The 12,572-nt window shown below is 50.5% G+C and overlaps 1 protein-coding gene across 1 annotated transcript in view; it reads left to right on the forward strand.

The window, feature by feature from the left end:
* Nucleotides 1-12,572, forward strand: part of slc25a26 (solute carrier family 25 member 26) — a 56,295-nt gene that overhangs the window by 40,000 nt on the left and 3,723 nt on the right. Inside the window, exons 7-9 of the mRNA XM_080845794.1 lie at nucleotides 2,547-2,616; nucleotides 6,656-6,720; nucleotides 10,711-10,784. Of these exons, the coding sequence (XP_080701920.1) occupies nucleotides 2,547-2,616; nucleotides 6,656-6,720; nucleotides 10,711-10,784 (209 nt within the window). The remainder of the gene's footprint in view (nucleotides 1-2,546; nucleotides 2,617-6,655; nucleotides 6,721-10,710; nucleotides 10,785-12,572) is intronic.

The following is a 12,572-nucleotide window of genomic DNA, read 5'->3' on the forward strand; positions in this document are numbered from 1 at the left end:
GGTCATCATGGAAGTCAAGAACAACCCTCTAGTATGTGGCGTGGGAGCATCAGCTGTCTTCACTTGATGTGTCATTCATTCCCACTTTGTTCTTGTGAAGATTTCTCCTCTTTGGTTCGTTTTTTTGGTGTTAGTTTTTTTTGTTTTATTTTGATAATTTTTGTATTGACACCATTTATGCAGTTAAGACATTTACGATATGCAAGCCAAAAGTATGTCAGAACATTATTAAATAAATCACCCGGGGTCCTTCACTTTTTTAAGTATGCCAAAGTAAGTCCGATGACTGACAGCCCAGTACCTCCAAGCTTCCAGCCTCCGTCCCACAGTGCTTTGCAGGACTCGCCCCTGCTCCAGCAGCGGTCCCCTCTCGCAGTCGCCAGGCCCCGTCATTCTCAGCTCGTCCAATCGCCGCAGGCGTACACAGCACCTCATCATCCAGTCACCACCAACTGGGAAGGAGCGCTGAGCTGACATCGTCCATCACTGTTTGGGCAAAAAACAGCAGGAGAAACCCGTTATCGCCCAACCCACAGAGGCCACAAGAGGCTTTCGGCGTAGTGTCACCCAGTCATTCACGCTCATTATCCACTCGACCGAAACCAGCCAACCAAACCATGTGTTTACGATCCAGATGAATTCAACCCAAACCAGAGCCGCCGGCTGCCAGTGCCGGAGAGTTTATTTACTCCCAAGACCTGACTCACTCGATCAGCCTCCGCTAGTCCTCATTCATAACAAAACATAACATACGTGCACGTGCACACACACACACACACACACACACACACACACACACACACACACACACACAAACATTCAGTCATACACAAACATAAATATACACATGCACGTGTGTGCACACAAGCACACACACACACACATAAACACACTCACAGGGTTGCCTAGGTTGAGTTGAGGTCATGGCGAGCAGTGGAGGGGTCCGTGCTCTGCGGCCAAGATGGATTTGCTTCCAATTAGTTATTCATGAGGGGGAGTGAAAGTGTGGACCTGGCCTTTGATGTGGGGGAACATGGCCTCCCCTTTAATCTGCACCTAATCACACACACATGATGCATCCTGGCACTGACACAGCCTAGCCTCCCTCCCCTTCCTCGCCCCTGTGTGGGAGCGTAGGAATGTGTGTGTGTGTGTGTGTGTGTGTGTGTGTGTGTGTGTGTGTGTGTGTGAATGTATGTGAATGTATGTGGGAGTGTTTGTGTTTGACATGCCTGTATGATGTTTTTATTGGTTGCTGGGTGTATATCTATGAATGGTAATGAGGTTGTGTGTGTGTCTCTAAAAAAATTCCCTTGTTGGTGTTTACCCATCAACACGTTTGTGTATGTGTGTGCACATTTTTGGGATTCCAACTGCAATTGTGGTCAGACCACTGTACTGTGGCACACACACACACACACACACACACACACACACACACACACACACACACACACACACACACACACACACATGTGAATGAGCTCCAGATATGATGGGAAGCAGGGTCCTCAGGCAGGGCCTCCAGCAGCCTCCCCCTCCAGCCTAGAGCACTCGCCTCTCAGCCTTCACACCCTGCCAGGGAGCAAACTCTACCCTTCTGGAAGATTCTCTACACAATGCAAAGAGCATCACCTATTTTTGAACGTTTTTTTGTTTATTTTCTTTACAGTGCTGTGGGTATTGCGTGTGAGCATTGAAGAGTGCTCAGTCAGACAGCATTGCTGACTTGTGGTAAAGCTTAGGTTATCCTAGCGCAGCGCTTGAGTAATTAACGGCAGGTTCCGGACGAACCTGTCTGGCCACGCTCGGAGCGTGTTCCTGCCGTCACCAGCATAGACACCGTTGATGATAAACGAGACACATGAGGTGGCAGTCACGCAAACACAGCCTTGTCTGAGCTGCCGATCCATGTGCACTGCCCTGCACTGCGCACTTTGTGTAAACACCCCGCGCTCTGTTCACACACACGCAGACAAACACACACACACACACACACACACACGCAGGGACATATACACTCTCCTCCAGCCTCCTCCAGCAGTGTTGCACGTCTGTTGATCTTTTTAGAGTTTATTATTTTCCCATTGTGTGTCCCGTTTGGACATGGCCAAAACCCCCTTGAACATGCTCATAAAAAGGTCCAGCGAATGATTGGGTTTGCATATGTGGCGTGCAGTTGAACTTTCTCCCTGAATGTCTTCAGGGGCTTTTCTGCTGAGCTGGACTCTTCTCATTGTTTTTTTTCTCTTCTTTTTGCCGGGGCCCTGCTGGCTTGTCCTTGAGGAGGGGGGGGGGGGGGGGGGGGGGGGAGAGGGCCTGTCTTTTTTCGTGGAGAGAGGGAGGGAATGACATCACGCTGGAAAACAGAACGTACAGATAACCGTGCCGTTTCCCATCATCCTCATCCTGTGTGTGCCCACGGGGTCTTCAGATGTGTGCTGGGCTTGTGTGTGTGTGTGTGTGTGTGTGTGTGTGTTGAATCGTGCTAATGGTTTCTCTCTCTCCTCCCTTCTTCTCTCTCTCTCTCTCTCTCTCTCTCACAGAGTCTCTGGTCATGCAGGCAAGGTCACACGCTGTACTCTTGGCAGGCGGCAGTGTGCGGAGCTTTTGCAGGTGCTGGGGATTATAAACTGCTCTGGGAGCGAGAGATGGAGTGTGTGTGTCTGTGTGTCTGTGTGTCTGTGTGTGTGTGTGTGTGTGTCTGTGTGTGTCTGTGTGTGTGTGTGTGTGGGGGGGGGGGGGGTCAGATGGTCAGTGAGTTAGCTTGTGTTTGTAAGAAAGAGGATGTGCACATTTGTAGAGGATATGTGTGTGTGTGTGTGTGTGTGTATATATGTGACAGACAGAATGACTGAAAGACAGAATGTGTGTTTTTGTGCATGTCTGTCTGGCTTTGCAACAAACTGAGTTACTGTGTGTGGGTGAGCGGAAGAAAAGAGTGATGGGTTGCCATGTAGGTAAGAGTGATTTATGTGTCTGTCATAAAAAAGAGCGGGAAAGTGTGTGTGTGAGAGAGATAGAAAGAAAGATAGATAGATAGATAGAGCGAGGGGAGATGGTGGCTGGGCAGGTCTGAAGGATCATATAGAGTAAAAGCAAAGGGTGTCTCTCCTTTCTCTTACCTTTTCTTTTGTTCTTTTTTTCTTTCTTCCTTTCTTTCTTTCCCCTAATGCACTTCATCATCTCCAGGCCTGAAGGGGCTGGGAGCAAGAAATTAGGTGTGTGTGTGTGTGTGGAGAGAGGGAGGGAGAGAGGGAGGGAGGGAGGGACAGAAATCCCTCACAGATTGATCGCTTGCTCAATCGATCCTCGCATTTTATAGCGCGCAAACAGTTCACTCTCCCTGGAGTTACTTAGCAAGCGAGCGAGAGAGCGCAGACGTAGGCCAAGTTTCTGGCTTTCCTTTCAGCGCGACCATGTGCATGTGGGAACAGACGGCCGGGGCCCTCCAGGGGCTCTCGGGGGCCCTTGCAGCTGGCTGACCTCTGGCGCCTGGGGCCTGGAGGCCCTCACAGGCAGTGGCCGTAACTCAGGGCCGCTCGGTGACGCGCCAGACACAACAGTTTGGATGGAGGGGGGAGCGAGGAAGAGAGATGGAGGGAGAAAGAGGGAGACAAGGAGGCTGGGAGATAGAGGGAAGGGAAATAGAGATGAAGATAGGGAAGGAGAGATGGAGGAAGGGAGAATAGGAGACAAAGGGAGGGAGAGAAGGAAGAGAGATGGAGGGAGAACGAGGGAGACAAGGAGGCTGGGAGAGAGAGGTAGAGATGAAGAGAGAAAAGGAGGAAGGGAGAGTTAGAGAGAGGTGGAGAAAAGGAGAGTAGGAGAGAGAGATGGAGGAAAGGAGAGTAGGAGAGAGAGATGCAGGAGAGGGAGATGGAGGAAAGGAGAGCAGGAGAGGGAGATGGAGGAAAGGAGAGGAGTATGAGAGAGATGGAAGGAGGGAGGGAGGGAGGGAGGGAGAAGCGGTGAGGACACAGCACCCTGAGGAGTGAGAGCATGGCTCTGGGCCACCCCACCTGGATGGGATACATTTCACAGCCCACTCAGTCACATGCACATACACGTACACACACAGGCACACAGAGACAGCCGGACACACACACACACACACACACACACACACACACACACTCGCACAAATCCCTCACAAACGTATATATTTGTAAGCGTATCACGTAATCACACATCTGTGAGGCACAAATGCGCACACCTCAATGAGACAATACGAATGATTCCTCTTATACCCATAAGCTAATGTTTGCTAATTGTAGCTATGATTTAGTAGGTGTAGTATTTTATATGTTTGCCTAAATAACTTTTGTGACTCTTGCATGTGAATTTATAGAAGGCTAATCTGTATTAATGTATCTTTATGACCACAATGTAACCTGTAAGTAATTCAGTGTAAGTCAGCTCTTATTTTCCACACGTTAGCTCACTGTAGCCTCCACACTGACCTTGACTTTTGGACAACAGCATATTGAATTCATAGACCCTCCGCGTGTTAATATTGGAGGTATTATTTGATTGTAAAGGCCGTTTATGAGGCGGGGGATTTCGGCAGGCGATTACGTTACATCAAACTCGCAGGCCTCTGGTGGGTCCAACGTTCAAACCTAGGGCAGGCAGCGCAGGCCACCGGCACAGGCAGTTAAAGAGCCTTGTATCCATGGAGACCGCCGGGCAAGCAGTTCCTCCACTGTCCTTAGGGAGATGCATGACGACCTCATGACGATGTGTTACACGCACGCACACACACACACACACACACACACACTCACACATATCAATTCACACACTCATCCATACGCAAACACTATGCCGCCTTCAAAAGCATAATTGTAAGAAAGAGATCCAGTGTTGAAGAAGAGCCATGATACATTGGGTGAATGGGAGTGGGGGTGGGGGGGTTGATTAATTTCCCCCCACCAGTCCCAAACACTGAAATTGTTTACACTCCCTGCAAGCTAGCAGCCAACCAGTTGTTACGGGAGCATCAGCCGCACACATGTCAGTGTTTACTGGCCCCCCTGGTTGCTATGTAGCTGGGCTGTTTCGGGGGGCAGTGAGGGGCGGAGGCAGTTGGCCGGGCCCTGACTCCTCTTCTCCTTCTCTACTTTCCCCCCACGGTGGGGACAGCCCTGGATCCCTGCGCATCCCGGCCGTCCAACTTGGCCACGTCTCAGGGAGTGGGAGTTGGGTGGGGTTGGGGGTGGTGGGGTCTGCAGTAGAAGTGGAGTCTGGAGCTTAGTCATGTGGGAAATGGTGTATGGAGCGTGTTCTTGCTGTGTGTGTGTGTGTGTGTGTGTGTGTGTGTGTGTGTGCATGTGTGTGTTTGTGTGCGTGTGCGTGTGTGTGTGTGTCTGTCCGTCCGTCCGTCCGTCTGTCTGTCTGTCTGTCTGTCTGTCTGTCTGTCTGTCTGTCTGTCTGTCTGTCTGTGTGTGTGTCTGTCCGTCTGGCTGTCTGGCTGTCTGTCTGTGTCTGTCTGTGTCTGTTCGTCTGTCTGTCTGTCCGTCTGTCTGTGTTTGTCTGTGTCTGTCTGTCTGTGTCTGTCTGTGTGTGTCTGTGTGTGTGTGGGTATGTGTGTGTCTGTCTGTGTGTGTGTGGGTATGTGTGTATGTATGTACACATGTGGTTTGGGTCAGTGGGTATGCACAGATGTGTCTGTCTGTGTCTCTCTGTGTGTGCAGATGCATGACTGTGTCAGACTATATGCGCACATGTGTGCATACGTGAGCCTGTGTCCACAAATGTTTATGTGTGTGTGTGTGTGTGTGTCTGAGTCTGCAAACAAGCCCACAGGTGTGCTATTACTTAAGAGTGTTTGTCAGGTGGAGGTGTTGATATATATATGTCGTTTGGGGATGGGGTGTGTTGTGGGGCTGTTGGAAGCACCTTCCCCTCCAGCAGTTGAGTCGTTCTGGGCCTGTGTGGAGGAAGAGGATGATGTATTTGGTAAAGGTAAAGCACCGGTCCTTAAGAAAGAGCCTTTTCACACCACAAACTCCAACTCCAAACCCCCCCCGCCCCACCCCTCAGCCCAACGAGCGTCAGATCCGCCGAGGCCAGCACTGCCAGAACGCCCCCAAACACTTGTCAGTCCGTCTGTCTTCCTCCTCTTTTAGCAGCTCGACGCTTGGCCCTGACAAGTGGAAGGCAAATATCCTAGCTCACGGCAAATATCCTAGCTCCCGGCCATCATGGCCGTGAGCTGTGCTGCGGTGTTGTTGTTTCGTGTTTGTTTGGCGTCCCTGTTAGTCTTCGTCTCCCAGAAGCTCTCAGCCTTTTTAAATCTCAATTATGGAAAGACAGCACTGGATAGTTTTTCCAGTTTTGCTGACCCTGTGTTTATGTGTCTGTGTATGTGTGTGTCTGCATTTGTGTGTGTCTGCATTTGTGTGTGTCTGCGTTTGTTTGTGTGTTTGTGTGTGTGTGTGTGTGTGTGTGTGTGTTTGTGCCTGCGTGTGCGCGCGTGTGTGTGTGTGTCTGCGTGTATGTTTGTCTGCATGTGTATATCCTTCAAGCTAAGACCTTGCCACTGACTCTTCCCAAAGTATTAAATCTGGTTTTATTGCCTTTGAATCCAACTAAAAGCATTTGTGTGTGTGTGTGTGTGTGTGTGTGTGTGTGTGTGTGTGTGTCTGTAAAGGTGGAGTTGCAGCGTTAGTCACCACACCTCTGGACGTAGCGAAGACCAGGATCATGCTGGCAAAGGTAAGAGCCCAGTGTGAGTGACTTAACGCTCTGTAATGTAGACAAAAAACTCACGGCAGAAATGCTGGTGGGAACACACGTAGGGACACTTTGGGGTGGGGGGGGGGGGCTTGCTCGTCCATTTGACCTTCCTCCCAATGCTGAATCACAGCCTGCTTAAAGGTAGAGTCTGATGAAACGCTGATATTCGTTAAATTAACAGTTTAACAGTCATTCAATTCACATCCCTCCGTGCTTCTGAAGCAGCGGGTTCTCTGGCTGTCAGTGTTTGCAGACTTTGACCAGAAGTGAATCGTGGACGCACCTTTAAGACGTATTCTCGATACTAAAACGTGAGTCGCATGGCCTTGCACAGAAGCGAATGTCCCGCTGCTGGAGCCCCTAAACAGAGTGTGTCTGTCCTTGGGCACAAACAGTGCGGCCCCTGTGCCCCTGCCACTCGGGCCTGCCTGTACGCCGTACTTTTCTTTTTTTCTTTTGGAAGCCGTTGGAGCATTCCTTCCACCCCTCCACCCCACTCTCCTCGTCCTCCCCCTGCCCTCCCTCCTCTCTGGTAGGAAGCAGGCGTGTGTTTACCTCCCGCTGACGGATGGCTTCTAGCACCTTCCACCTGCAGCCCTTCACACCTCGCTCACTGACAGCCATAACTGGAGGGGCTGGGGAAGTGCGGGCGTGAGGAAGGCTGTCACATCGGGTTTGCTCTCTCGTACCTCCTCTCCCTTCCTCCCCCCCTCTCTCTCTCTCCCTCTCTCTCTGTCTTTCATTCAACCCTTTTTTGTGTTCATTTGCACACTCCCTCCCTCTGTGCACAGTGAAAGAGTCCTCTTGTGCGTTTGGCAAGCACAGCTGGTAGCAGGGGATGTAAGGGGTGTGGGATTGGGGGGCAGATCTCTAAAGACAGTTAAAGAGGGTTATAGCAGCAGAGAGGGGGACTTGACTTCACTGGAGTACACTAGTGCAGAACAGGTCAACTTCACTCACTTAAGCACTTTATCTTCTCTCGTCTCCCTCTCTCTCTCCCTCCCTCTCTCTCGCTGTTTTTATATAGAGTTGCCAAAGCTAGTTAAGAACAGCAGAGTTATATAATGACATTAAAGAAAATAAAACGACAGTAATGTGAAGATAAACAGTAATGATTTAGATTTTGTTAACTCTAGTCGGTATTTGGGAAGCAGAACTGGCCTGAGCTTGGTGTGTATGAGTTTCTGTTATTGAGTTAGCTAGCTTCAGTACCAGCTAGCTAAAAGGACTCTTTTCAGGGTTCAATGTCAATGCCTCAAACTGTGTTTCAATGCCTCAAAATGGGTATCAATGCCTCAAACTGTGTTTCAATGCCTCAAACTGTGTTTCAATGCCTCAAACTGGGTGTCAATGCCTCAAACTGTGTTTCAATGCCTTAAACTGTGTGTCAATTTCTCAAACTGTGTTTCAATGCCTCAAACTGTGTTTCAATGCCTCAAACTGTGTTTCAATGCATCAATCTGTGTGTCTGAGTGTGTTTTTGGGACTGGTATTGAGATGCATCCAGAAATTTGTTTTTGAACAGATAAGTAGATTATTAGAACATAGACTGCACATGCAGGCTTTTCCCTTCAGCAGTAATGACTAGACCAAGGTATACTGATAAGCATAATATACTTCATAAGCAGTGGTGTAGTCCAGGCTATACGCAGGTATACGGAGTATACCCACTTATTTTTCAGTCAGCATTGAGTATACCCACTTCTCAAAACAGGGTGTTTATCCTGTGCTGTATGGGCTGCTTAAAATAAATAAGAGTATACCCACTTCTCCAAGGACCACTACACCACTGTACATAAGTATAAGGAATACGTATAAGTATAAGTATAGTGCATTGGGTGCTTAAAGTGAACATGTATTGGTGTTGCTGAGTTTTTTTTTTTTTCTGAACTTCATTTTGGTTTCTCTCTCTCTCTCTCTCTCACGGTCTTAGCTTCACACGTAAAAAGGCCTGTGTCACAGAAGAGGCTGAAAGGAGGTAGATTAAAGAAAAAAGAGAGGCGGGAGGGAGAGGGGGAGAGAGAGATATGGGAGAGGGAGAGAGAGATGGGAGACGGAGAGAGAGAGAGATGGGAGAGGGAGAGAGAGAGAAAGATGGAGAGGGAGAGGGAGAGGGGGGAGAGAGAGATGGGAGAGGGAGAGGGGGAGAGAGAGAAAGATGGGAGAGGGGGAGAGAGAGAAAGATGGGAGAGGGAGAGGGGGAGAGAGAGAGATGGGAGAGGGAGAGAGAGAGAAAGATGGGAGAGGGAGAAAGATGGGAGAGGGAGAGGGGGAGAGAGAGAAAGATGGGAGAGGGGGAGAGAGAGAAAGATGGGAGAGGGAGAGGGGGAGAGAGAGAGATGGGAGAGGGAGAGAGAGAGAAAGATGGGAGAGGGAGAAAGATGGGAGAGGGAGAGGGGGAGAGAGAGAAAGATGGGAGAGGGAGAGGGGGAGAGAGAGAAAGATGGGAGAGGGGGAGAGAGAGAAAGATGGGAGAGGGAGAGGGAGAGAAAGATGGGAGAGGGGGAGAGAGAGAAAGATGGGAGAGGGAGAGGGAGAGGGGGAGAGAGAGAGATGGGAGAGGGAGAGAGAGAGAAAGATGGAGAGGGAGAAAGATGGGAGAGGAGAGGGAGAGGGGGAGAGAGAGAAAGATGGGAGAGGGGGAGAGAGAGAAAGATGGGAGAGGGAGAGGGGGAGAGAGAGAAAGATGGGAGAGGGAGAGGGGGAGAGAGAGAGAGATGGGAGAGGGAGAGGGAGAGGGAGAGAAAGATGGGAGAGGGGGAGAGAGAGAAAGATGGGAGAGGGAGAGGGGGAGAGAGAGAAAGATGGGAGAGGGAGAGGGGGGAGAGAGAGAAAGATGGGAGAGGGGGAGAGAGAGAAAGATGGGAGAGGGAGAGGGGGAGAGAGAGATGGAGGGGGAGGCTGAACAGCACAGCTCAGTGTTGACTGTGTGTACCTTGGACGGCATGAAGGTTCATTTGGGCCTGACTCTCCACGACAGAGAAAGAAAACAAAGGTAGTGAAATGAGTGAGGGAAGGAGGGAGCGTGTGACTAGTGGGCAGAAAGGGGGGGCGGGGGGTACGAAGTTTTTCTGTTTTTCTCTGGCGTGCAAATGGACGGAGGACCAGGATCTCCTCCTGATTTCACTAATGAAAGCGTCCCCAGCTCAGCTTTACGGGAGCAGAGAGGAGCAGGCAGAGACCAGCGGGCTGTTTAGGAGGTGATTTACTGTACGGGCTGCAGTTATGTTAACCCAACACACTCACCCCTACTCTGAGCACACACACACACACACACACACACACTCACACACGCAAACACAACACCCACCCTTGATTTAGAAAGCAGTGGGTTTAAAAACTACGGCTGCTGCTCCCGAGCCTGGAGAAGCTGTACACAAATAGAACTGCCCATGGAGAGGGAGAGAGAGAGAGGGGGAGAGAGAGGGGGAGAAGAGAGAAGAGAGCGAGAGAGAGAGAGGAGACAATGGGAGGAAGTTGTGTGAAAGAGAAGGAATAGGTTGGGGTGGGCGTGAGGGGTGAAGGGTCAGGCGACAGGTGGATGGTGGGTGAGTGTGTGTGTGCATGAGTGTGTGTGTGTGTGTGTGTGTGTGTGTGTGTGTGTGTGTGGGTGGGTGGGTGAGTGAGTGTGTGCGTGCATGAGTGTGTGTGTGCGGTGTGTGTGTGTGTGTGTGTGTGTGTGTGTGTGTGTGTGTGTGTGTGTGTGTGTGTGTGTGTGTGTGGTGTGTGTGTGTGGGTGGGTGAGTGTGTGTGTGTGCGTGCATGTATGTGTGCGTGTGCGTGGGTGAGTCACTAGCGCCCTAATTCAATGTGAAATATTACTAAAAACTTCAAATGTATAACCATGACGAGTACTGGAACATGTGAAACAATACAGAAGTAGATGATTTGTTGAATGATTAGTTGTAACGGACTTTTCTGACCCCCCTCTCCCTCCTTTTCTCTCTCCCTCCTTCCTGTTGTCTGCAGGCGGGGACTAGCACGGCCAACGGGAGCCTCCCCCTGGTGCTGGGTGAGGTGTGGAGGAGTCAGGGAGTGACGGGGTGAGTGAGGGCCTCCGCTGCCACACCACTTTGACCTTAGGGACCCAGAAGGGGTCTGGGAGTCAGGCCCTTACTGAGGCCCTTACTGAGGCCTGGGGACCAGACAGAGGAGGGACAAGAAGACCCCCCCCCCCCCACTTAGCTTGTACAAAGACGAAACTCGGATTGCTTGATAGCTGCATATGACTTTTATCACCTTTTTAAATCTACTCCTGCAGTCTGGTATATACCTGAAATGATGCCCTTTTCTTTGTATAGACTCCTTTTTAACCTCTGACGCCGTTTGGCAGTAGGCCTTCTTTCTGTTGGAGCTGCTGGCTTGAGTAATGGAGGCATATGCTGGTGTTGTTGGAAAAGCACGTCCATGCTAAGGTGCCGTTTGAACTTTTTGGAAGAGTCGGTTGCCCTCACATTGAAAAGGTCTTCTTTGTGATTAACAACCCGCAGCTAATGTCTTAAACACGCCAGGCTGGTGCATTCATTAAGCTGGGTCAAACGCACACACACACACACACACACACACACACACACACACACACACACACACACACACACACACACACAGCACACCCACACACCTTTGAAGAGAGCGTTGTCCACAGGCTGACCAGTAGAGCTATGGAAATCTGGCCGTAATCTCTCCAGCTGCCTTATTAACTGCCTCATAATTCGGGGAAAAAGTCTGTCTTTGATGTTGCTTTGATTTTTTTTTCTCTCTCTCTCTCTCTCCTCTCTCTCTCTCTCCTCTCTCTCTCTCTAGTTTGCCCCCTCCCCTCTTTTCTCTTCATCTTCTTGCCTTCCTCTTTTTCTTCTTTCTCTGACTCTCTTCGGTGACTCCTATGGCAGCTGCTGGGGGTTTTGTACGCCCAGCCGAGGGAGCAGCCATTCTAAGCGCTACAGCGCACAGGAATGCAGAGAATCTCCCTCCTTAATGATGATATACACACAAGTTCTTTAAGGGAACACTCCCCAACACAGCTCACCATCTCACACACTCCTCTCTGCCTCTGCCTCTGCCTGTACCTGTACCTCTCTCTCTCTCTCTCTCTCTCTCTCCCTCTGCCTGTACCTCTCTCTCTCTCTCTTTCTGCCTCTACCTGTACCTCTCTCTCTCTCTCTTTCTGCCTCTGCCTGTACCTCTCTCTCTCTCTCTTTCTCCCTCTGCCTCTACCTGTACCTCTCTCTCTCTCTCTCTCTCTTTCTGCCTCTGCCTGTACCCCTCTCTCTCTCTCTCTCTCTCTCTCTCTCCCTCTCTCTTCCTCTGCCTCTACCTGTACCTCTCTCTCTCTCTCCCTCTGCCCTGTACCTCTCTCTCTCTCTCTCTCTCCCTCTGCCTGTACCTCTCTCTCTCCCCTCTGCCTGTACCTCTCTCTCTCTCTCTCTCTCCCTCTGCCTGTACCTCTCTCTCTCTCCCTCTGCCTGTACCTCTCTCTCTCTCTCTCCTCTGCCTGTACCTCTCTCTCTCTCTCTCTCCCTCTGCCTGTACCTCTCTCTCTCTCTCTCTGCCTGTACCTCTCTCTCTCTCTCTCTCCCTCTGCCTGTACCTCTCTCTCTCTCTCTCTGCCTGTACCTCTCTCTCTCTCTCTCTCTCTCTCTCCCTCTGCCTGTACCTCTCTCTCTCTCTCTCTCCCTCTGCCTGTACCTCTCTCTCTCTCTCTCTGCCTGTACCTCTCTCTCTCTCTCCTCTCTCTCTCCCTCTACCTGTACCTCTCTCTCTCTCTCTCTCCCTCTGCCTGTACCTCTCTCTCTGCCTGTACCTCTCTCTCTCTCTCTCTCTCTCTCTCTCTC

Source organism: Sprattus sprattus (assembly GCF_963457725.1).
Source record: "Sprattus sprattus genome assembly, chromosome: 10".
NCBI lineage: Eukaryota > Metazoa > Chordata > Actinopteri > Clupeiformes > Clupeidae > Sprattus > Sprattus sprattus.